The 26,011-nt window shown below is 45.2% G+C and overlaps 1 protein-coding gene and 1 long non-coding RNA gene across 4 annotated transcripts in view; one reads left to right on the forward strand and one right to left on the reverse strand.

Annotated features, from left to right (window-relative positions):
- The window catches only part of PPM1H (protein phosphatase, Mg2+/Mn2+ dependent 1H), a 240,699-nt gene that overhangs the window by 173,541 nt on the left and 41,147 nt on the right, over positions 1–26,011 (forward strand). For all 3 annotated transcript variants that reach the window (XM_045553452.1, XM_045553451.1, XM_045553453.1), the window contains exon 6: positions 5,975–6,093. In XM_045553452.1, coding sequence (XP_045409408.1) covers positions 5,975–6,093 — 119 coding nt within the window. The remainder of the gene's footprint in view (positions 1–5,974; positions 6,094–26,011) is intronic.
- Positions 1,782–19,670, reverse strand: LOC123639571. Its single transcript, XR_006735765.1, has 2 exons — positions 19,542–19,670; positions 1,782–2,288 (listed from the first exon to the last, which is right to left on the reverse strand). It is a non-coding gene; the product is annotated as an uncharacterized LOC123639571 (long non-coding RNA).

The raw sequence follows: 26,011 nt of genomic DNA on the forward strand, positions 1-26,011 counted from the left end.
GTTCATTCTTCCAACAAATACTTATTTAGAGCCTTTACTCTTGGGTGCTATGTTGGGCACTAGAGTATAGCTAAGGTTTTTAAAATAATGAACATATTTAAGTGTAGCTGGTATTTGCGTATACCCAGTGGCTCATAGTACTAACATGCGTCACTATGCAGATGTTTCTAACATGTATAAATCCAAATAACATCACCAAAGAGAAAATCTGAAAATATATCCAGCATATCAGATAAATAAGGAACGTTTAGGAGAGTGTCCAGAATTTTTATTTTGCAGGTGGACATGGAATCTTAATGTGTGCTTGAATCCCGTCTTGGATTTGGTCCACATTTTTAATAGACCAGCATCCCTATGAAACGTGCCTCGGGAAGGGGCAGTAATCCTGTATGTATATTTATGAACTGCCCAGGTATGGACAGTGGAGTAAACCATGCCAAAATTGTTCATGAGTCTTACAGTTTAGAGTCAGGAAATCATTACATTTTATTGCTGAAAGCAACCTCACAAATTCCTGCCCCGACATTTTACAGACTTCACACTTTGGGTTTGTGGCTTGTAGTGAATTCGAAGTAAAATCATGGGTACTCAAGACTCCAGAATGCTGACCTGAGCCATCCTTCTGGAGGGACATGCCAATTCCAGTGAAGAAATTCTAGCCAGTCATGTCACTGAATGCTGGACAGGCCCTAAGAAGTTTCCAAATTCCCAAGTTGTTTGGCCACTCTGCTTCTGCCAGCAAAGTGTCTCTGTGCTGGCCTGTTGGGAATCCATGGGCTTCCGCGGCCCCTGCATTGGAGTCCGGCCCTTGCCCTGGTTGACTGCTCTTGGCGACTTTAGCTTTTCCGAAAACCATTAGGACAAGGAGCAGTGACACTCTTCTCAACAATTTTTTTAAAACCTGGTTTTAAACACTGGGTTCTCAGAAAACTAATAATATTTAGAATTTTCTTTAAAATGAAAATAATCCATGTCCAATGATAGAAATATTCATGATTATGGATAAGTTAAAAAAAAACATCAGATAACAGTTTGATATGAATAATATTTTGCTAACTGTACATACATTATATGCACACATACATATGTGTGCATGTAAGACCATCTATGTAAACTTTCATGGTGGTTGCACAAAGACATAGACTGACATGCAGAAATGTATTCCTCTGAAAACCAACAGGTAGTTTTTACAGATTGTGTGTACCCTGTGTATTTTAGCATCTCATTTGTCATTAAGTGACCCTATGTTTGCTCTGCTTGCCCTTAGTGCTTGAGATGAATTACTTTAACACGTTAACTCCATAGGGTCTGACAGGTACAAAAGCAGGGAGGACTGAAAGTGCTGGTAACAGGGAGACTGACAGGGTGTGGATGATTTTTTAAAAAACAGAAAGTGGTAAACTTATGTCACAGGTACACAGGGAAGACTCATAAATGCTATGGTGGGCCTGTTGTGACAGAAAATGAATCATGCCACACGTGCTGTGGCAGTGAGCAAGAGAAGAGTCACCCTAAAGAGAAAGGAATCTAAGGGTGTGACATCAGTGCCAATGAGTGGTGAATGTTGCAGTATTTCTTCAGATCTGAGATACTTTTCATTTTACTTTTTAGCATATCTGAAGTTGGAATATTTTGCAATCGATTGTGTCTGTCAGCCAGGTGGCAGGCATGACGTGTCATCTGGGCATGTGCAAACGTCAGAAGAGCGGGCACTGGAAAGAAAGGGTGGAAAAGATTTCTTTTCCTCACCCATCACAAGGTCTCCCAGAACAAAAGGCAGATTAACAAGAGAAAAGCATACAAATTTATTTAATATAAGTTGTATGTGACACAAGAGCCTCTGTGTGAAGTTGAAGATCCAAAGAAATAGGTAAATTTACATAATTTTATGCTTAGGTTTGGGGAAGAGTAAGCAGTCATGGGAAAATACGATTGGATGAAGGGGGTAGGATCTAGTGGGAATAAACTGGGGAGAACTTAGCAAGGCCTATTTGTGCAGTCTTCTCAGTGTCCCTGTGTCTTCAGAGATAAAGAGGTCCCTTTCCTAGGGAAGGTACCTCTGGAATGAGGATCTCATGACCTGCTTCAAGGAGGAGGGGGAGGGAAAGTGAGAGATCACCCTGGCGTCTACGACCTGCTTCAGGGGAGAAGGGCAAGGGGAAGGCCAGAGAGGCTTTCCTGTTTCTGCTGTTTCTCAGATGCCAAGTTGCCAGATTTCAGAACAGCGTGTCCTAAACACCGTCACACCAAACTTTCAAGATGGGTGTCCAGCAGCTTGAAAGAAAATCCTGCAGACAAAAATGAAGCACTAGTGAAGCCTTTTGGATCCAGCCAGTTTTATGGAGGGGATTGGGAAGGTGTGAATCACACTTGTTTAGCCACATTCCCAAAGTGGGAGTCAGAAATAAGCTGGCTCTAGATAATTGCAAAGCCGGCTTAAGAACTGCTGCTTCCTTGGCTTTGAGGCTTGTAGTTCTGTTATGGGTTATTTAAGAAATGCTGCATCACCAGTGCTCCTGAAACCCAGGACACCACTGTGTGGGAAATCATGAGCGTTTATGATTCAGAGTTGAAAAGTGACGACAGCAGTTGGATTTTAAATGTGAAAGTTTTGGAAAACTTTAGCCGATATATCTCACTTATATAATCCCTTATTAAGTGTACCCAGTAGTGATAGATAATAAAAATGTGTCTAAGTCTAAAGGAGCACTTCCAAAAAGAATAATAAAAATTTGAAGTGGTAGGAAAGCATTGTACACATTTTAATTGGCAGCTTTTTTTTAGAGGTAGTAAAATAATGGTACATTTAATAAATGGCATCTTAAATTTGCTGAAATACAGTACCCTGTTGTTATCTTGAGAGAAAGCAAGCAGTTTAGGGAGAGAGTGACAGGCTGTGTGTGTGAAGGGGTTGCACTTCTCAGAAGTGACACAGGGCCTTTTGAACCTGCCTGTCCTTAGAGGGAGAATAAGGTGGCCCCCGCAGATATCAAAGCAGCTGAGGTGTTGCCAGCTAAGCCACCGACATCTGCCTCACAGATCGTCTGATAACTGCCCAGGCAAATGTATGCCAGCAAAAAAGCACCATCGGAGGTCCCACTTGTCCTCCTGTTCGGAGGCAAAGCACATGGAGCTCTGCACGTGTAGCCTCATAGGGGAGAAGAGATTTCTTACCTATCACTGGGTTCATGGTTGATGCCCCTAGAACAAAAGACAGATTAACGAGAGAAAGACAAATTTATTTAGTCTAAGTCTTATGCAACATGGGAGCCTTTAGAAACGGAGACACAAACAAACAGGGAAAACTATTTTTATGGACAGCTGTGCAGAAGTTTGATAGGAAGACACAAGGGTATGATTTAAGGCAATAAACCGGGGAGGGGGGCCCATTTGTTCAGATCCTTCTTGGCATCCTTGTGTGACATTCCTTTTCTCTGGGTATAGGGCGGGATCCTTCTGAAATGAGGTCTTATGACCTGTTTTCAGAGGAAAGTCAGCTAGGTTTTATGGCCCGCTTCAGGGGAGAAGGGGTAGGGGGAATTCTTTTTAGTTTCTAGGGCCTACTTCTGCTATTTCTTCAAATGTCAAATTACCATATTTGTGGATCCCAACCTGTTTGTTAATAATATATGTGTGTGTCTACATTTACACACACACACACACACACACACACACACACACATGCTGTCTTAGTTCCTTTTGTGCTGCTATAACAATGCCGACTGAGTAATTTATAAAGAACAAAAATTTATGTCTCACAGCTCTGGGGTCTAGGAAGTCTAAGATCAAGATGCCAGCATCTGCGAGGGCTTTCTTGCTGCTTCCTCACATGGCGGAAGACAGAAGGGCAAGAGAGAATGAAGCTATTCTCCTGAGCCCTTTCTAGAGCAGCACTAATCAATCCATGAGGGCTCCACCCTCATGACCTAAGCACCTCCCCAAAAGCCCATCTTCCAACACTGTTAAGTGAGGGGTAGACAGAAACTGCATGCTGATACAGTCTCAGCACTTGGCAAGATCATAAAGGGCACATAACAGATGCTGCTGTTCATTGACTATTTATGCCTCTGTTCTTTAGCTTTCATGGCGGGACCAAAATAAAGGAGAAACAGAATAGTATCTACCTCATAGGTATGACTGGCCTCAGAGGCCTGTGACTTGTGCAGTTGTACAGGGCCCTGGGCTTGGTTGAGTGTTCTGCTATCTCCATCTTAAAACTGTTAATTTTGAACAGAGACTCCATATTTTCATTCTACACTGCACCCCACAAATGATATAGCCAATTTTGTCCATAAGGTTGTTGGGAAGGTGAAATGAAGACTCAACAATCATTAGATGGGTACAATCATTTTTTTTAAATAAGAGGAGACAACCAAGATAAGTGTATTATAAACATTTCATTTCATCATGAAAAAAGTGGTATGAGATAAATAACTAAATCTCATTTTACAGATAAACTGAAGCCTAAGAAATTAAATAACCTGCTAAAATTACACAGCTCATAAATGCAGAGCTTGGATTCAGACCCAAGTCCATCTCACCCAAAGCCCATACTGCTGACCTGCCCTATTATTAATTCCTTTTCTTCATTCCCAGGGGACCATGTCTCTGTAAAACCTGATATCTAAGTTTCCCTGACACCTCTCAGCAGCCCAAGCCTCACCCCCCACAGGGACTTCAGAGCCCCTCAGCTTGATCCAGAATTTCCACAAGACCTGGGACTGTGGGGCCACAGCCAGTGCAAAGCACAAGTCCCATTCTCACCCTCAGTCGTGCCGTCCTCTCTCATCCTGTCCTGTCCTGTCCCCAAGCCTCCCCAGAATGACTGGCTCAGAGTTCCACAGCTGCCCAAATATGACCAGCCCGGTGACAACTCAGCTTGCTGCCTTGGGTTCCTGACAAACTTAGCTTCGATGACTAACATCTAACTGATACCTCCAGACCTACGTGAGAGTCAGTGGGAGCTCTGTCGGCATCGGGTCCCAGGAAAGAGGCTGTTGGAGATGCCTGCCCCCAGGAAACTGAGGCCGTGGCCATCTGTCCTGTGGCAGGGATCCCTTGCTCTCCTATGGTGCCAGGCTGTGACTTGCTCTGCCCACTGTTTTCCCTGCCAGGAAAGAGAGACGATCCATTCCCCCACACTGCTCAGACGCAGGCGGGCGGCTTGCCGTGGGGAAGTTCTGGTGCAGGCGTGCTTATGGTGTGTGGCCTCTGAGCAGGGAAGTTAATACGTGAGCGTTGCATCTCTTGGATAGCGAGATTTGAATTTTGAATGTGACAATGAGACTGTTTGTTGTTTCAAAGCAATTCCCTAAGTGGCTGTTTGCTCAAGACTTTTGTAGTGTGAACAGAGACTTGGGGGAGGGGGAGAAGCCATCTGCTCCAGAATAGTCTTCCAGTGACACGATCAGATGACTGCAGAGCAAACTGGAAGGAGTCCAACAGAAAGTTCCTGTCTGGTGTATCCAGCCCCAGCCCAAGATCTCGGGCCATTGTGTTTACGTGGACACCCACATGTGGGTTTCAAAGGCGAGGCCACGAGCTGGGGTGTGAGATGAGAACAGAGAATGCCAAGGAGGGAAGCGGGTGAGCTCTCTCAGCTCTGTCTCGCCAGCATGCCGTTCAGAAAAGGGAAACCATCTTGGATTTAAATTAAAAAGTGAGCCTTCAGAGAGGCTCGGTCTCTTTCCATTATGCCTTTAGCTGTACATGTGATTACAATTAATTTATCACATCGAATGAAAAAGTTGCATCCCTTTATAAGTTCATGATTTTATTTGCTCATCTTCTATTACTGTTTAGATTCTGAAATCTATTTACTTCCCTTAAAATACGAGACAATTTTCTTGTTTTTGAAATATGGCCTGTCTCAATTTGCAAAACATCCTTGAGTCTTATTTTTTTCCACTAAATATGTATGTGGTTTTCTTTCTTTCTTTCTTTCTTTTTTTTTTTTTTCCTTTTTTGCTATTAGGCATTCATGCAGCCTCACTTGCTGGGAAATGAGTTCACACATTTGGAGTTTCCAAGGAGAGTACAGAGAAAAGAACTTGGAAAGAAGATGCTCTACAGGGACTTTAATATGACAGGCTGGTAAGAACATGCCTCCCTCTGCCTAGGCACCACCACAGCGTGCGTGAAGGAAGCATCACCACCATAAAAAGCCACTTCCACAGTTTGGAGGAGGAGGCACAGCCAGAGACCTGGGTTTCTGATGAAGGACGAGGGGCTACGCCTGCTTCTGGGGCTTTCGCTTAGGACCAGGTCTCGAACCACAGGTGCTGACTTACCACCCCTTGTCCTCTGAGACCCTCCTTGGGCAACTGGACCCCATGAAGCTGACCTGATTCCTTGCTTCACATGGAGCAAGCATTTGGGGGCTTTTGAAACACATTAAGCTTTGTGTGTTTAGGTCAGAGTTATTAAAGAGGTAGATAGAATGGGCTGAAAGTTTATGGAGCCAGACTGACTTGGGTTTGAATTCTGACCCTGACTTTTCTAAGTGAGCAAAAGTTGGATAAAAGTCTCAACCCCTAGAGCCCATGTTTTCCATGGCTAAAGTGAAACAATATATACCCTTTGAAGGATCATTATAAAAACTAGAGGTAATGAGCTATTCTCATTAATTTATCACATTCAAATTGAAATAAGAACTCTTGGCAGAGGGTGTCTTATTCCCAAAACACACCTAGACCATTTCTGTAGTGGATCAGTGGCTAATGTTGACTAAGACTTCATCTGTTTCTCCTACCTGAATAATAGGTATGATGATAAGTACTGATACATTATAGGGTTGATGTAAGAATTAAATGAGAGAGCCGGGCCTGGCACAGAGAAGTATGGGTGAAGATTTGCTCCTGTGCCCTGACATCCTAACGCGTGAGCCTCCTGCCTGTCTGGAGGACAGTAGGAGAACGAGACAATGGACTCTTTCCTCACCGTATCTCCAACAAGGACAAAGAAGTAGATTTCATTATCGCTTCCTCATTGACCAAAATAGCAATAACAGATGGTCACAGCCCAGATTCCCATGGCGATAACTTGGCTGAGGATCTATCCGAGGGTACATATCGTCTTAAAGGAACACATTGAGCTACACAGGGAAGATAAAAGGCTGATCTAAGGGGCTTCTGATTGTCCTTTGACAACCAGGAGAATATCCTCACCTGTACTCACTCTTCTTCCTCTAGAACGAGGTCAGCAAACTACCTTATTTGGCCCTAGTCAAATTCTGCCCTCTATCTGTTTCTCTAAATAATTGTTTTTAATACAGTTATACCTGTTGTTTACATTTGATCTGTGGCTGCCTTCACGCTGTAACAGGGCAGTGGAGTAGTTGCAACAAGCCTAAATATTGACCCCTGCTCTAAAACTGGAATTGGTTTATCAGACAGGGTTTGCAATGTTTGCAGCTCTGATTTCTGGAGTTTTGATGCCCGAGGGTTGTTATTCTCACTGTGACTGGGTTTTCTCATAAATCCATTTTTATTCAGTCAGTAAAATCAGCATTTCTTGTGGAAAAGTTTAAGGTGAGGGCAAGTGTAATTCGGCAAAGCATAGTGGAGTTTGGTCTGGGTATTGTCGAATTTGAAAAGATTGGAAGATTAGGCACCCACATGATTGTGAACACATAAACAAAAAGAGTAGATCTAAAAGCAAGGAAAATGGCCAAGTAAAAGAGGAGAGACCATGGGAAACAGACCGAGTTGGCATGAAGCAACATGGTAAGGGGTAAGAGAAGCCAGACAGAGAACTTTAGATCCTGTCTGGCTTCTCATACCCCTTACCATGTTCTTGTAAGGGAGGCTGTCAGTTGTTCTTGTATATTCCTGAGAAGAATTAAATGAAAGCAATGTTTTTGGAAGGCTAGCCTAAGAGAAATTTTAAGGAGACTGGACCAAGAGAGAAAGCAGATTGAGGTACCCATAAGAAAACTGTCATAGAAATATTTATGTGAGGTCTCAAGATGGAAATAGAGGGATGGAAGCAGAAAACAGAAGGAAAGGGAAGGAATAAGAAACTAGGTGAGTTAAGCCAAGGGATAAATCATCAGTGACTGCAATTACCTATTTAAATATGTCTCTTCAACTCGTCTATAAGCTCCTTGAGAAGGACATTAGGTCCTGTGCCTGACATGTAGACAGGCGGCGATTCTGTATTGGCTGAAAGGAAGAAACGAGGTGTAGCAGATATGGGGTGGGGGAAGGTCGATGTTGTGGACAGTGGGTGAGAAGGTGGGAACGAGGAGTTTGCATTTGAGACATGCTGAGCTTGAGACAAGGCTGTTTGGATGTTCTTTTCTGTGCCAGAAAGGCAAATTAGATCTAAGCAGTCAAAACAAATGTAAATATTGTGCCTAGGATTTTATCATAAGGAAAGGTATCTTTGTTGCAGATACTTAGTATCAATTCCCGGGTGGGGAGAGAACAACTTATCATTTCTAACTTTGGAAAACGCTCCTAATGAGATAATAGGCCTCCCCTCTTTAATGGGTGATGCTTTCCAAGGCTATAAAGTTTCCACTCAAACCTCTCTTTCTAAGTAGAACGCTTGATTGGGTTACTTTATGTTCCCTTCTCCAATCCCTTGAAACTCAGTTTTTTTGTTTTTGTTTTTGGTAGTGGCTTGTACATTTTTAAATGCTTAAAGATTGCCACTGTTTTATAATTTTTGTAAATGGAGGTAAGTTCGGAGACTAGATTACATCCCACTGTATACTCTCCACTCTCGTGCGTGCTCTCTCGCTCTCCCCAACCCCGCCCTGCCCCATTAGCTTGATCCTAGGCAGATAAGTGGTCCACAAATGGGCTATTTTTAATTGTATGGAACTTCACAGAAGGTAGTAAATAATTAAGGAGCCACGACTGAGAATGGCTTCAGTCAGACATGATTTGCTGATTTGTTTTCAGACTAATTCCCAACATGGCTGTTGGCTCACAGCATTGGCTACAAGCAGATTTATGGACACTTTTGTGCATTTCCTAGGTAGGAAAAAGTTCTTACTTTTGCTTTGAAAGTGGGACTTAAGGAGAAGGAAAGCCCTTTACATCTTTAGTTAGAAGAACTTGGGAGGTTTACAACCAATTTAGACCACTGTAAACCCCCTTCCCCAAATTTAACAAATTCCTTTTAAAAATGTTTTGCCCTCTAACAGAAAGCCTCAGATCTAACAGCCTCTACAAAAATGAGAACACAATTTGCTGCCTTTTGTCATTGTCTATAGAAAGAGAAGGGCTGGAAAATTAATTCAGTAGAAAGGGAGGTGAAGATCTGTAGCCTATTTCTTTTCCCGTGAAAGCCTTAAATTACTACCAAGTTGTAAGAATCGGTTCACTAAGTTACTCAAGGTTATATAACTAGTGGACTGGTGAACATTTGGAATGTGTCATGCTCAAGGATGGAAACAAGTCCATACCTCGTCCCTCCTTTATGTTTCTTGGCTTCAGAAGTAGCCTTGGGCTGTGAACTCATTTCTCTGAATCCTTCTAACAAATAAAAGCTGTTTAATCTTCATGGTAAATGCCTTGTTGTGGAAATTTTATTTTCTTCCTTGTCCCCAACTAATCGTGATGGTCATGGGGCTAGCTGACAGTTACTGGGAGAGCTAAGAGACAGGCACTATGATGAGAACCTTACCTAAGTCCTCATATTTAACTCTTAACACATTCCTATGAACTAGGTACCTTTTACAGATGAGGAAACTGAGGCACGGGGGCTACGTTGCTCAAGGTTGCTTAACTAGTTATGAGGAGAAGGTGGGATCTGAGTGCAGGCAGCGTAACTTCAGAGTGTGTGCTGTTCACGACTGCGCAGAACTGCCAGATGTGCAGTGACTCCCCTCGTTCCCATTTCGCAGCTGAGCAAATTGAGGCCAAAGGTATTAGGCTGTTTGCTCAGCTTCCACCAATGCAAAAGTTTCAGAATAAGGACTAGAATCCAGGTTTTTGACTCTTCGTTGGGGGCTCTTTCGGATACAATGCTCCAGTCAACTTTTCTCCAGGGTAAGATTACACATAATTATGCAGTTTCAAGCCGTGATGTAAATTTAAGCAGGGGACCTCTGTCCACCAGGATTGGTGTGTCCTTGACAGTCTTTTAGGAGACAAGAGGTTGGAATGGAAGCATTTTAGGAGCTGCTGAGACAGTAACTTCTCTAGTTCCCAATCTGACCTGGTAGACTATGGGTCAAATTAAACTGGGATGTTTCACACTTGTCGATAAGAGTCTGTGTGATTTGGGGATGGCGATGGTGGGGAAGATCCCCGAAGGACCCAATCTCCTGAGCTTAGGAAAATGGGCTGCTCTCCTCAGAGGAGCATTGTGCTGGCATTCTGTGGTGTGTCTGCAGCGGGGAGTGTGGGAGGGAAGGTCAGCTCTGGGAAGCCTCCTCTCATGATTAAGGATGAGTCTGTTCCCTCCGAGGGGGATCCTTTCCCTCCCAGCCTCTTGCTTTCTCAGAGACTGTGGGGCAGCTTGGCAGGCCCAAATTGTTTCGAGGACAAAAGGTTATTGTCACCAGGACCTTCATAATGAAATTGGTCTCTTCCCTGGCTCTCCCCTGCCCCACCCCCATCAGATAGTTTGCATGGTGGCTTGATTTACAAAGCCTTTTTCTTCCCAGTGCCCCATGGCTGAGTTGGTCCCTGATGTGGCCTTCCCTTGCTCTCCCTGTCACTCGCTTGGCTCTCACCTTCTGTGCCTGGTGTCATTGGTCCTGATGCCAGAATATCCTCAAGCTGGGGTCCTCCTCCCCAGCCCTTTGTGCCGAGCTGCTAGTGCAGGATGCACACTGTAGCTGGCATTGTGTCATCCTGAGAGCTCTGCGTCCTGACCCGAGGCCCTCTGAGCTGTCTCAGGCCGTGATTTACTGGCGAGTGTCGCTGTTACCGAGGGGAAATGGCGGTTTCTCACAGCTGGCTTTGCAGTGCCAGGTCTCCAGTCCTGTGACTGCCGGTGATTTCACCCTCTCTTGTAGGATCAGTGTTCTTCATGCTCTGTGTCCAGCCACATGGGGTGACGAGCAAGCTAGGGCCCGGGAGGACATGTGTGTGGGAGGGGGTTGTGTGTAACTTCATGCCTGGCGCCAGGCCAGGTTCTGTGGCAGCTGTTCCTGGGCTGATGGGATTTGTAGAGAGAGCAAGGGCCAAAGAAAAAAAGTCCATCGTGTGAATTCGAGATTGCTTCCAGATGGTTCTGGTTATGAGCAAAGGACGCCAGAATTCTTTCTTTAAGCAAAGCCTTTCTAACATTTATGATGGTCTTATTTTAGGGGACAGGGTGGACTGGTAACTTGAGATGGTTTACTTAGCAATGAGAGCGCTGCTTCGGGCGATAGGCTCCTTGGGTACTTTGCTGTGCTAAGGCCCTGGGACCTTGGGCAAATCCTGGCCTAGGTCTCTCACTCGTAAAATACTTCCTTTTGCCCTTTGCTGCCAACCTCTGTGTCTGGTGGGGGGTAGGTTTTTCTCTGCTTTTCAGAGCTTCTGGAAAAGACAGATTCCATTAGAAAGATTCCAGAGATGTCAACCTTTTGTTTTAGTCCCTCACAGCCCTTAACTTTTTACGGTCCTAATTTGATGATGCATCAGGATAACTTTCCCCTCCTTATTCCCCTTTGAAAAAAACTATGAGCAAATCAGGGGTTTTTCCACTGGGAACAGAGTGGAGTCAACCATCATCTTCTCCTTTCTGCACTCACTACTTTTCATTAAGGCGAAAGAAACCTTTTTCCTTCTCTGTGCTCTCAAGCACAGTAACCGCGAAGCACATGTGGCCATTTAAATTAGTGAAAATTAAATAATGTTAAGAATTTATCTCTCAGGTCACACTAGCCACATCTCAATTGCTCAGTAGCCACATGTGGTTAGTGGCTACTGAACTGAACGGTACAGACAGAGAACATTGCCGTCGTCACAGAGAGTTCTGCAAGACGGTGCTGTGTGCAGTGTGGGTGGGGCGGGGCATGGTACAAGGAGCTGTTTGTAACTGAACATCCCAACAGCAGAGTTTTTTTAAAAGACAAGTGCTGACAGGGGAAGTATAGACAGGGAATGCTGTACACCACACTCGGCCTCTGGTCTCGCCACGGCCAGGCTCTGGGTCCGCTGGGGGATGGGCCTCACTCCCCTTCTCAGAACTTCACGGTGGCGTCACCGCTGTGCTTAGGAGCAACTCCCCAGCATCCACCCTAGCAGGATCGTCCCAGCGGCCTTCTCCCCGCCACCGCCTGCACGGGTACCAGCCGCCGGCACTTTTGTTCCTCTTTTCCTTTGACTTCTTGGGAGTATTTCAGGCCCTGAGGATCTAATTTAAAGGCCACTTTACTTCCAAGCCTTTCCATCGTGCTTGGGGGGACCTTTGTACTCGGTCTGCAGCCCGGAGCCCAGCTCGGGGACAAGAGGCGCAGCTGAACAGCACTGGGCTCCTTACCCACGGTCAGAACATTTTCTGGAGAGAGAAACTCACTGGAGGCAGCTCCAAGTGTGGTGTGGAGCCGCTGGGTCGGGGTTTACAAATATTACAGATGCAGCTTCTAGCTTATTCTTTATTGCTCTTCTCAATGCCCTCTGACAGCGCGTTCAAGCAGGCTGACAAGGAAGTGGATGAGCAGATTGAGAAATGCCACAGAATGCTTTATGAAGCCAACTCCAGAGCTGCACCCGCATTTAACATAAATTGATTTATTGAATCAAACACAGAAGCCCTGTTACAGAAACCCCGGGCTCTGTCCTCCGGAGGACCACCTAATAAAGCAGCCCCAACTGACACTCCTCATTAGCTTTGCCACTGATCCCCAGGCAGTTTTTAAAGGGACAGTGTCCCTCTTTGGGGCCTGAATTTATATGTTGGCCGTGCCTGTGGGTCTAATTAGCTCAGCATTATTCGTCTTCCTTGGAAAGCCTGCATTTTCTAACAGCTTGATTCTTGAGTTTTAAAGAGTAATTGAAAAATTCAAACTGTACTTTTCCCTCTTTTTGCCTTTAATCACTCTTAACCCAATCTTTGGAAATTTACTACAGATATCTCTGGCATTTTGGGGGCACAGAAGGATTTCTCAGCCCGCCCCCCCCCCCCAATGCCCCCAGTGCCAACCCTGTTATGTTACTGTTATGCCACAGGCCTCACTGGGAGGCTTTTTAGACTCACCAGAGAAATATCACATTTTAATTTTATAATTACTTCACAAGAAAGCAGGCCTTTCCCTAGTGAAACCTGGTATTCATTTCCTCCCAGCAACTTGTATTTTCATAATTTAATGATTATGGGCCACCTTGGTAGCAGTCTGATTGCTGAAAGCAATCTGAAAATCTGACTTTGTAAAGAAAGGGGGGTGGCTTGATTATCATTGCGGAGAATTTTAACCCCAGACCTCAATAGATTATTCAGGTTAGGGATTGACTGGGGCAGGGATTAGGCACCCCAAAAGTCCTAAATTCCGGTGAGGGCTGGAGCTGAAGTCAGAATCTCGGTTGGCCCCACCTGGGGAGGGGCCTCTCCCAGCGCTCCCAGAGCCAAGATGATGAATGGTTATTTGCAATTTGCATCTTCTGCATCTTTTCAAGATTTGCAGCTCTGGCTGCAGGAGCAGCAGGGAAGAAGGCCGGCCCTGCTGCGTGCAGCACATCTCCTGACAGTGATGAATGACTCCCTGCTCCCTGCCCTCCTCCTGTGAGGGAGGCCAGTGGGAGCTATGGGGTCTTTACAAATGGTTGCAAGCCAGCACAGACAGGCTTTGTCAGGCCACAGGGAGGAGGAAGAAGAGAGATGCCCCACCAGCTGACTCACTATTGATCGCCCACTCACCCTGCGCACGCATGGACACACACACGCATGGATGCACTCACACACTCACCTCTCTCCGCTTCAGCAAGTGAAAGTTTATTATCCTAAAGTGGCCAAAGTATTTCCAAGCCTTTCTTCTTCCCTCAAACCCTTTGAACGCTCACAGTATTTATCTGTACCCATTCACATGCCCCTAAGCAGAACATATCTGCCACTTTTCCCTCGTGAGTGGTATTTGGGGGTATACAGTCCATATGTGGTGTTAACAAGGCTCCAAGTCATCTGGGGAAGTTTTGGGATGTCAAGTGCTTGCAAAAATCCTTGTTAAAATAGCCAATGTCTTTTTGTCTAAGAAGCCCCTAGGGATATTCTTTTTATATTTGGCAAACTTTTATTGTATACCTGCTGTACATTAGACATCACAAGTATTGGTTAAGAACAGGGACAGTGGAGCCAGACTGCCTGGCTAGGTCAGTCCCTACCTGTGTGGCTTGGACAAATTGTGTTGCCACTCTCAGCCTCAGTTTCCCTATTTGTAAAATGGGGCTAATAATAGTTAGGACATCATGAGTTAGTATAGTCAAGTGTACTAAACAAAGCCTGGCATGTAATAAATGCTAGATGAGTATCTAATACTGTAATCATTAGATATTATGGAGAATAGAAGGATCAGCAAGAATTGGGGCTGGCTCAGGGTTTACAATCTATTAAGTATTGAAATGCTTGTTTCCCAGAGTAATGAGAAGCTAGAAACCAAAAAGAAAAAGGAAGGCTATTTAAAGAAGCAAGAGACTGAGGTCAGGTAGAGTGTGCTGGCCACCCCTCCCTGCCTGGCAGGCAGGCCTGTCCCACAGCATGGCAGGTGCAGACAGGCTCGGCACAAATGAGGTAGGGCTCTCAACAGTGAGAAGGGACCATCGATACAGCTAAGAAGCCTTGTGCCAGCTGCTCTGTCTCTGGGCACTACTTGACAGGGTGTTTTTTGTTTGGGGGCTTTGTTTTGCTCTGCACACTGACTTTCTATCTGCCTTCTGAGTCCCAGATGCTGGACCTTTTAATGTGTCTTTGCAGCCTGCCTTCCACATCCAAGATGCTGAACACCAACCTCCGAAGCATGTCCTCACGTAGGAAGGGATCTTATCAGATAGGACCGTGTTAGTCTCAAAGAGATTGCCAGGAGGCCCAGGACTGGCTGTCTGGGTATTTATTGAACAACATCATTTTTCTTTTAAATCTATTCTTATAATCTTAGCAGTAGGGGAAGTAGATTTGTTGGAACATGTGCATACATAACTAAAGCAAGACAAAATATAGGAGTTATACAGAAGGGTTTAAAGAAAAGCCCTATGGCTGTGGTAGAGGGAGTGGTTGTTTTTGTGAGGGGAAGACTTCTTGGAGAAGATTGTGTTTGAACCAGAGATCTGAGAGGGGTTTCAAGAGGGTTGGCGGGAAAGACATTCTGAGCAAAAGGCACACACAGCACAAGCAGAAGTGTGTTTGGGGAATGAGGAAGCCAGAGGTAATATTCAAAATATTTTGACAGTCAGCAGGGAGGAACAGGCTCCAGCTGGGCTGCAGCAGGGTCCTAGAAGCCCCCCTGCTGTGCCAGGCATTAACCCTTTATTCACTGTTACATCACGGAGACTCCAGTGGAGGGTATATAGAGCAGCAGATGGGGGCATTCAGGGAGCTTGGGATAGTCATTATTTGCCAACCAGCATGGAAGTATGTCAGTGTTTTAACCCTCCATGTACAGCTATATTGGTTTATATCAGCTAGATAACAGTCCTGGTGGGAGCCTCACATAAGTGACATTTAGGAGGAAGTGAGAAGGTGTGTAGAACAGTGGTGGGCAGTGAAGCGAACCATTAAACTAGGTGCGTAGATTGGAGTCGTCTCATGGGGAACTTTGCCGTGCTAAGGAAGGCAATAACTAACATAATTAAGAGCTCTACCCCTCTGTAAAGTACGAAAATGACATAGCAGGGCAGAAATACAGAGCTGACAGTATGTTCAGAAGGGCATATGGGCCAATACTCAGCCTATTTATAGGATCCTATTTTTAAGGAAATTCCAGAGAAGTAGTTGCTACAGCACTCCTACGGATTTTTCCAGGTACTTTACAAGCCTGCCGAGGAAACATTTTCCTGTGTCCAACCGATATACTGTCCACCAGTATAGTACTTCACTTTCACCAGATCTTGATGACGTTTTATTCCTTTTCTCTACTCACCAGGTTTCAAAGTAGGAAATTGGTGTTGCTGGTTTCAAGGTGACAGTCCCATGAAGGTGCTAACCCTCTGTGGTCTGGGGGCATATTCATCAGAGTTAGCCAGGGTGCTGGTTTAAAATCCTTGCTTTCTGGGCTTACCCAGGAATCCACACACAAGAGCTAAAGAACCATCACTCCAAACTCTGAAAGATCTCATTCTACCACCATGGTCCTCTCACCTTCAGATGAGTCAAACAAGGACTTGTCCGGGGAAAGGGTGAGGTTTTGTATCTATTCCTTGCTGAAGAACTGACCAAAAATCTCTCTGTAAGAACTGGAAAGGCTGCCAGGGGTATTTCGAGGGCCAGCGTGTTATCTGTCAACTGTCTCTCTCCTTTGCTGTGATCAGAGCCTAAGGAAAGCTCCAGAAGGCTCATGAGAGATGGAAGGTGGAGGGTAGCTCATTCACTTTTTGTTGTTTACCTTGTTGCCCTGGCAAAGGCAATGATACTCTGCCAAATTCTAGGTTCAGATTCTATTAGGACCGAATCAGCCTTGTGGGTCTCCCAAGGTAATTCAAAGGGTACACATCACGCTCTGTACCTCAAAGGACAAGGCACAAGGCTTCATCTCTGTGGGGCAATCAGTTTCAACCATTATTCATTTGGTGAACCAGATTTTGTGTTGGCAATGGAGATAAATGAAGAGTAAAACAGTTCCTGCGCTCATGGTGCTGACAGTCTGTGTGAGGACAGGCCTGAAAATGGACGATTTCAATTCTGATATAGGAAGGTTTACCCACATGATCTGGGGTGATTATTAAACACATTCCAGGCTCTGCTTCACCTGCTGAATCAGAATCCCTGAGGTTCTGGAATCTGCATTTTTAAGACCACCCAGGTGATTCCTATATATCCTTAAACATTGACCTTGGGCAGCCCTAGACATTGGGCAGCCTGCAATGGATATGAACAACAGCTTGCAGAGTGCTGGTCACGCTGGACTCTATAACACGTTTGTGATCTCTGGGGCATTGGAAGTCTTCGCCCTTGGCTATCTCCTTACTGTTACTTGGGCATATCTTTGACTACCAGCAGTGAGCCAATGACGGTCTTCCAAAGGAGCCAGTAGACTGGACTAGCAGTGGATGGCCTCTCTTCTTCCTTATTGATGTGAGTGCACATGACCTGGGCAGTCCGGGCTCCATACACAGTATAAATACGGGGGGTAGGTCAGGAGACCATGCTTCCCAGGGCATTTAATGGGATGTTTTTTCATTCCTGCTCATCCTCAGTAAATGACCTGCACCCCACCCGCAGTTTACCTAATCCTCTAGGTTGCCTTGGGTCACTTTGTGGAAAGCTGGGCACCTAGGTTTGAAGATTTGGAGTCTGTGAATTTATTGGGCCTGAACAATTTGAAAGCCAAACCTCGTGACCTTGTACATCTGCCGTATTGTTAAGAGCAGAAAAAAGTCTAAGAATGTGGCATGGTTTAACTTGTGTGTGACTGACCACTGTAAAACTTTTTACGGTTTAATCTGAGGAAGAGGATTAGTCATTAAACATTCTTTTGCATATCATGCCATTTTGTGGTATTCATAGCTTGTCAGAGATAGACAGAGAAACATGGTTAAGGGCAAGTTAACTTAACCATGGGATCCTGCAGGACTCAGTGTTCCATGATACAAATATCTGTATGACCAGAGTGGGACAAGCTTTGTGAGGGAGGGCTGCAGGAGCCAACACAGGAACTGGCTTGTGCAGTAGAAACCCTCTTTGTAGCTAAGAATCTATTTGCTGTTTTCTCCCTGCCATTGGCGGCTATCAGGTCAATTTCGATCATCTCCTGATTTGTATACATTGACTGGGTCTCATATGATAGAAAGGCAATGTCAATGAAATTCATGTTTGTTTCAGAATGAATGGTCCCTAAGAAAGCTGAAATCACTCCATATTTGTGTGCCCATAAAGTAAAGGTTTCTGATTCATATCCCTAGGGAGAGCTAAATGTTATTGATTAGAATGTGAAGCTCTTCTGGCCAACTGCTAATGCAACACCAAGTAGATACTGAAACAGAAATAATTTCCAAATCTGGAATTTCCTTAAGAGTCATCCAGAATGTTTTATCCCCAAATATAATTGGTTTTGTTTTGCATATACACGGTCATACTTTTTAAAAGACTGATTCAAAGGATTTCTTCTATGCAAATCCTTTTCTGCTGCTACACTTGAGCCTGTGAGTCAAGAAATGACTTTTACTTTATTTAACTCCCTAGACCCAGCACCTGTGCCAGTGCCTGGCACCTAATAGGTGCTTGGTAAATATTGGCAGATGAATCCAGTAGAACCCATTGCTTTTATCTATCTGATCAAAGCCTGAGCTCCTAATTTGGAAGCTACTAAGAGCAGGTTCTGTTCTTCTATCCAAACTTTTTCAACTGTGGGCATGGACTCATTAGCAGGATTGTGAAATCAATTTAGTGTATGGAGATAAGCATTTTAAACAAATTAAATAGCGCAGGATAGAAAGAAAATATCAAGTGTATATCACATGATAAGGGTAAATATCTTTGTTTGAGACATGTTTGTGTGTACACTGGGTTAACAAGATTTCTCACCACTGGTCCCAAAGTGCAAAACCTCTGCTCTAACCTAATCTACTCTCCCAGAGAACATAGGTCAGTAAAATGAGAGCAAGCTCTTTTGCCTCTTGCTGTCACCCATAGGCCTGGTGCAAGGAGGGGTCTTGAAGCCAAAAGAGAGAGGAATGGTTACTGCTCCCAGAACTCTGGGTGGGATCTGGCTTAGGTGCACTAATGGGGGAGGAGAGACTGTAGGTCAGCCCTGCCAGTCCCTTTGAGGGATTCCCTCAAAGGTATCCGCAATGTCAGGGACCAGAGCTTTTGCCCTATTATGGAAAGTTTTCTTGGAGAAAAGGCCAGTAGCCTTTCATGTAGCTAAGGAGATGAAGAGGTGGTTTTTTTCATCACAGGTAGCCGAAACTGCACAAGCTCTGCTGCTGCCAGGCCTCCTCAATTTATCACCGAATATTAATCACACTCTTACAACTCAAGCATACTATTTGTGCCTGAATCCAGCTGGTACACTGCATTAGCAGAAGTGTATCAACTTGTTGATGGCTTAGGGCCTATAGGCTTTAACTATTAATAATTGAAAGGACACTTCAAGGACCAAAGAAAGAAAACAAGGTAGCATTTGTTTGGAGAGCCTCTGCCCCACAGAGGAACTTTCCCACGGATCATATAATTGAGATGTTGAAAATAATTCCCAGAACATAAATTTAGGAACCCAGTGAGTCAAAATGTGACCCTAAAAACTTAGATTTACCACCAACTAAAGCCTGCTATACGATGGCGAGCCTGCGGCAGAGATGTTGGGCCTGCCCCAAAACATCATAAAGGATACTTCCAAACCCCAAAACTTCCTGCTGGGTATAGGATGTTTCTCAGCCTCTGAGACTCACCCTGGGGACTCATCCTCTCGCTCCACAACTCTGACTCGAGCCCGGCCTCGTTGAACTTACCTCGGATTCACTCTCCCTTGACAGTTTGGCTTCATCTTTCCAGCCCACTAAGGTTCCATCCACAGGCAAATTTAAGAAGTTTCTGAGAATTTTTTAACCGTGACTCTTAGAAACCAGGAAATAGGACTCCTAAAAGATGACATTTATAAATGCCATTTGACCTAATCAAATATAAAAACCTTCCTGTGTTGTGTCAAAGGAAACACACACGACACAGTGTCTTATGCAGTTGGTGGGGCGAGGTGACTGCCTGCTGGAGCCGCCTGGAGGAGCAGGAAGCAGCCTCTACTCACTGAGCTCTGTGGTCAGGCTGTGTGGGCCTGATTCCTTTGGAAGCACAGATGACTGGCAGAAAAAAGGAAGCACGAGATGGTTGCCAGCCCTGCATGGCTTTTTCCAGGAAGGTCTGAGGAGGGTGGGTGTGGGCAGAGGAGAGTCAGGGGAGAGCCTCTGTGGATTCCAGAATTGCATAATTGGGGTCATGCCAAGCTCTTAAAAGCCATGAGTAGCATTTGGGCTCCAGGCATGTGTCGGTTCCTGACCAGACAGGCCTGGGTGGTGTTTTATCCTGGGCCTCCTGGGATTCAAGCTGCTGCTGAGATCTTGTTACAGGAAGGCAGGAGCAGGGACCCAAGACCTGGACGCTGCTGCCCACCACCCTCCATCCAACCTGGTGGCCCCTGTGGAATGTGTCTCTGTGGGCTAGGACTTGGTTTCTGCCATAAGAAAAACAAGACTGCCCGTGGTTTTCCCCTCCCTCCTAGAGGGCACTAAGCTCCCAGCTAAGGGGAAAAGGTCTCCTTTTATGACTGTTTCAAATTAACTCTACCGCCTTTGGATTATTAGCTCTGAGGCATCCTTCTGAGTCTTCACTTCAGAGCGGAATGATGAACTGTTCTGGATAAAGTTGCACAGGTGCTCTCCTTCGTGCTTCGCTATCAGCAACTGTAGAAAAAGTCTGCACTGGGGTGGCCCCAGTGGGGACGTACTATCTCCTCCTGCCTGTGGTGGCCCGTCATCTAAGCTCTACATCTATGCTGGAGAAAGAATGAGGCTCCTCAGACCTTAGTAGCCACAACTTATGGCTACATCCACCCATCCTTCCCAAAGGACTTTTCCCAGACACAGTTGCACTTCATCCTTGAACCACCCTACGGAGTATCCAGCTAAAGAAACACATTCAGTGAGGTCTGCGGGACCTTCCCAAATCCACACAGCTAGTTCACACGGGGATTGAGATGGGGCTTCAAACCAGAGCCTGGTGTGCTTTAATACCGCAGTGGGCTCTGCCAGGAGGGAACAGAGAGTCCAGGAAGGAAGATCCCCGGGGAGGTGAGGCATCCAAGGCAATGTCGAGGGGTGAGTGGAAGAATGTGACTCACTGGTTTGTGTCACTGGAACCGCACAAGTGCATTGTCGAGATTACGCAGTCCCCGGAGGGAGGATGAGGGTCCTGTTATTTCCCCCCGAAGGGATCATGTTCCTTTTAAATGACTTTGAAGTTTTGCTAAGGAAATTAAGACTTAGGAAAAAAGTGATATTTCTGACCCTCTTTCTAGTTAGAGGTCATGACCTAGGGAAGGGAGACCATGGGAAGTGGATGATGCCAAAGTATGGACTCTGGGTTCCTGGCCTGTGGGTTAAGAAATGAGAGTGAGGGCTCTTCCCAGGAACGGAGGGATCCTGCAAAGACTAGGAAGAACTTTCTAAAGTGGGACACTTGCCTTTAAACTGTGTTAGAAAATGATCTTGGCAACATTGTTTATGCCGGAAAACAGCTGTGACAAAAAACTACCATTCTTAGGTGGGACTTGGGAAATAGCTGGAGAAGGGAATGGGCAAGAGGATCATAAGTGGTGTCTTTTATAACTTTCTAACCACCAATACCTATTAATAATAAAAGGGAAGCTGAAATGTTAGTACAAAGAGGTAAATAAAAGTCAAAGGTATTGCTGATAGGACTCAGCTCTGAATTTCAGCCATAGAAAAGCTTGCTGTTGAGGCAAAAGGAATGGGGTATATCTTTAGCGGGAAGCTCGAGTGCTGGGGACAAGTGCCAGCCTTCAGTCATGTATCCATCCATCGAGCTGGTGTCTGCTTCTGCCCACCATGTGCTTTCACGGTGGTAGGCAGGGGGACAGAGCAGCAGATGAGCAGAAAGCCCCTGCCTTCACGGAGCTAGTGTCAGGAGTGGGGGCAGAATGTAAACAAGTAAACAAATTAAGAAATGAAGTCATTTCAGATGGTGCGGCGGGAGCACCATGAGGCCCTGGAGCAGGGTGAGCGAGAGCAGGGAGCACCTGGCTGTGGATGGGTCCCCAGGGGAGGCCTTTCCACACCCCGCCGAGAGGCAGCCTGGCAGCATCCAGAGGAAGAGCGGCCCAGGTGGAGGGAACAGCCAGGCCCTGCAGCGTGTTGAAGAAGAAAGCCAGTGTTAGGAAAGCGTAGCAGGGCGATGGAAGATCGTGGAGCGTGCAGAGACCAGATCGTGGAGGGCCTCCTCTCGTTGGATTATATTTTAAGATGATTGGAAGCCAGTGGTGAACTTTAGCTGACGAGTGATATTTGTGGATTAAAAGAGATTTGCTAACAGGCCTCCCAGCCAGGAGGACAGTGTGAGCAAAGCTTTTCCTGATGAAAGTTGTAAAACCAATGTGTTCTTGGTGGAGGAGTCCTAAAATTGATACTCATCGGAAGGGTGAAAGGACATCAACGTGGCTGCACAGGGACCTCTCGAGTTCAGCTGTTCACAGAGTCTGCCTGAGACTGCAAAGGGCAGCACAGAGCCACCAGGGCAGAGGCAAGGAAGGGACGTGCTTGTGAGTGAACATCAGCTGGAACAGCACACGCCACTTAGAAAGCAGCCAAAGAAAACAAGAAGGCTCTTGGCTTTTGTTTTGTAAATATGTATAGAACAAGAAAATACATAAGGACAAAATAAAGCCTCTGCTTGGGAAAGGCAGTATTCATTAATTTGCTCACTTAATCAAATATTTATTGGATATCCATTATATATGTACGGAACTTTTCTAGGTACCAGAGATACCATGGTTAGCAAACAAAAATCTCTGTCCTCACAGAACTTAAGGGGCCTAGGGCAGCAGTAGAGAAAATAAACATAAGAAGGAAGGAAAGTACTTTGACTGTCAGGTGGAGGTAGATGCAATGGAGAAATATAAAGCAGGAAAGGGAGGTAGGAATTTGGGGAGAGGGGAGCAATGCCAAAGAAGGCCATTTGATTAGCGCATAATAGGAAAGCCACTGGCAGGTTTGAGGAGCATAATGATGTGATCTGACATTTTAAAATAATTACTCTGGTTGCTCTGAGAACAGAGGTAAGGGGCAAATCTGAGCGATGTTGAGTGTTCTCACTGCACTCACCCTAGGGACATTATCCTAGCACTACCGTCTCTTGCCTAGATTACTGCCCCAAGGCCCAGTAAGGCAAGCCCAGTAACTTAGGCAAGACAAGATGGTGCTTGGGCTCCAACAGTAGGGGAGGTGTTGAAAACTTCCAACTCTGAATTTGTTTTAAAGGTAGCAGTGATGGTATTTGGCATGTTAATAGACAAAATGCTCAGTCCGTTGTGTTACTAGCAAATGAAGAGGGTGAGGAATTCTAGGCTGCTAGCAAGAAAGGTCTCAAAAAGATTTGATAATGGAGGCTGGATCTAGAACAAGTGTAGCCAGAATAGCAGGGCCAAGGAGGGGCATTGGCCTGAGAGCCACACACAACAAGGAGTGAGAGAGGGAAGCTTTTGACAGTCCCCGTTGTGTGTATTAAAAAGGAAATTGAGAGATGCTTCACTTTCATGAGACAGAATTACGCTGAGTATGACTTTTTGAATTGCACAACCTTTCCTCCACATGCTTCCAAGGAATGTTGACTCACCCCTTGTCCGGTTAGCTTGGCTTGCAGGAAGGTCTCTAATGGTTTGGTTCCGCTTAGCATTTTTTCTAGTGACCTGTATGAAGATGGCAGGATTGCTTATCACATTTAACATGACACAGCGTAGAAGGAGAGCTGATATTTTGGATGGAAGGATCTGAACTTGGAAAGCTCTCGGTGGGCTGGAACAATGGACTGAATCTAGAAAGATAAAATTAATAAGGGCAGTGGAGTCCTCCATTCAGCGTAAACATCCACCGTGCCAGTGTAAACCAGAGGAGGCTGTGAGCCAGAAATCCTCAGGTCTTTTTGCTTGTGGGTGGGGGTTGTTTTTTTTTTTTTTTTTTTTTTTTTTTTGAGACAGAGTGTCACTTTGTTGCCCGGGCTAGAGTGAGTGCCGTGGCATCAGCCTAGCTCACAGCAACCTCAAACTCCTGGGCTTAAGCGATCCTACTGCCTCAGCCTCCCTAGTAGCTGGGACTACAGGCATGCGCCACCATGCCCGGCTAATTTTTTTGTATATATATTTTAGTTGGCCAGATAATTTCTTTCTATTTTTAGTAGAGACGGGGTCTCACTCTTGCTCAGGCTGGTCTCGAACTCCTGACCTCGAGCGATCCACCCGCCTCGGCCTCCCAGAGCTAGGATTACAGGCGTGAGCCACCGCGCCCGGCCAGTGGGGGTTGTTTTTGTTTGTTTGTTTTTCGCTGGGATTTTTCATTTGTTTGTTTTCGCTCAGTTTAAATATATGCTTCACAGATAGCCCCAGAGCTAAAACAGTCTAAAACATACATTCACAGACATGTGTGTGCTTGCCCATAATGCAAATAGAAGCTTTGCTGATTTTTAAAAAGTGCAGGGTCCAAGTCAAAAGAAGTCATAATCTCATTCTTATTTGGACTGCATTGTAAGTGTTCTCAGTTCCAAGTGCCATTCTTTGAGGACGCTGGCAAACTAGAAATCCCGCAGAGGGCCCTTCCACAGTGTTTGGTGCTCAGTTAATGAATATTTGTTGAATGATGGTGCTTTCAGTGGTTAGGGATGGCCCCCCAGGCCCCGTGAAGAACAGTTGGAATAACTGGGGAAAAGGAAACGTTGAGATAGCTCTTTTCAAATATTTGCAGAGCTCTCAAGCAGAAGAGAGTCTGGATTTACTTTATGTTTTTCCAGAGGATGGATCAAACACACCAATTGAAGAAAGAATTTCCCAGAGCTGTTCTCCAGTAGAACGGGCTGACATTAAATTTCTAGGACAATGACTGTCTATGGCAGTCCATGCAGCAGAGGCCAAGTCATCAGATGTTTGCTGGTCTGAGCAATGAGAGGTGAACACACTTGGGGTACAGCTGACCTAATAGCTTTTCAGTCCCATCCAATGCTGACCTGCTTCCAGTAGGTCCACAGCAATAGTGGCTTGTCTTTGCAGCTTTGCACAATCGTTACAATTTAAATTATTACTTAAAAAAAAAAAGTTTAAAGGAAACTTCTGAGGAAAATGCCTTTGAGTTCAGGAGAGCCAAGAATTTAGCATTCCTTTTTCTCCTCATCTTATCCTTTTGTCAACTAGCCTCATAAATATTCATAAAGGAATTGACCCCAAATGAGAGCTATTCTAAAAATCTTTCCTAATCCTTTCAGTTTTGTTATCTTGTAACAAGTAATTATTTGAATATAATCTCTGGTCAGTTACATTATTATAAAACGAGTAAGTAATCTGTGTGGGGGGTTATTTTTTAAGAATTTAATCCAGATTTTAAAAATCTTAGGATCTGGTGTAAAGGAGTTTTTGACTAGACATTCTCTATTGATCTCAAATCCAAAGTACCTGCAGGTCTTAGAGCTGTCAAGCTTCACCCTCCCTCTTACCCTCTCACCGCCTCCAAATGAGAAAGCTGGAAGGCAAAGACGGGCTGGAAGCATAAACGCAGGCCTGCAGCCCAGACAGCGACTGTAACATAAAACAGCAGACAGGCTTTCTACGCGGGCAGGAACTGGGGTGGCCCCCTCAAACTGTGAGGACAGGTTTGAGGGAAGTCTGTTCGCCGTGGGAGAGGCTTGGTTGTCTCTGTGGTCACAGGTGAGATGACCTGGGAAGCAGTGGCAGGTCCAAGGGCAAGGACCTTCCCTTCTGCTGACTTCCTGCTCTTCTTCCCTGTAGACTCAGTAGTAGAGCAGCCACTGGTTTTCTTCCCACATGATCACTTTTTGTTCTTTTTGCCCCTCACACAGAAAATTCCCCTTGGCCTTTTGCCGAAAGTCCCCTTTTCTTCATCAAATGTTTGCTGGTCACCCAATGAGAGGTGGGTGAAATAATGGTCTCATTTCAGACTCTTTGACTAGAATGAAAAATTCCCTCAGCTGAGCCCTGATATCATATTTCTTTGGCATGTTTTCTGGAAACATCTGAGTCTGATTTTAGGGCCACTAGCTTGATATCTTAGGAAAGTAACTTAACCTCTTTGTGCCTCAGTTCCTTCATCTGTAAGACGGGACATTGCAGGGTCTTTGAGAGATTTTTAGACACTGTAAGCACCAAGTCCAGTGTCTGGCATGTAGAAGCTGCTTGGTAAATCCTAGCTGC

This window comes from Lemur catta, chromosome 6 (assembly GCF_020740605.2).
Source record: "Lemur catta isolate mLemCat1 chromosome 6, mLemCat1.pri, whole genome shotgun sequence".
Classification (NCBI taxonomy): Eukaryota; Metazoa; Chordata; class Mammalia; order Primates; family Lemuridae; genus Lemur; species Lemur catta.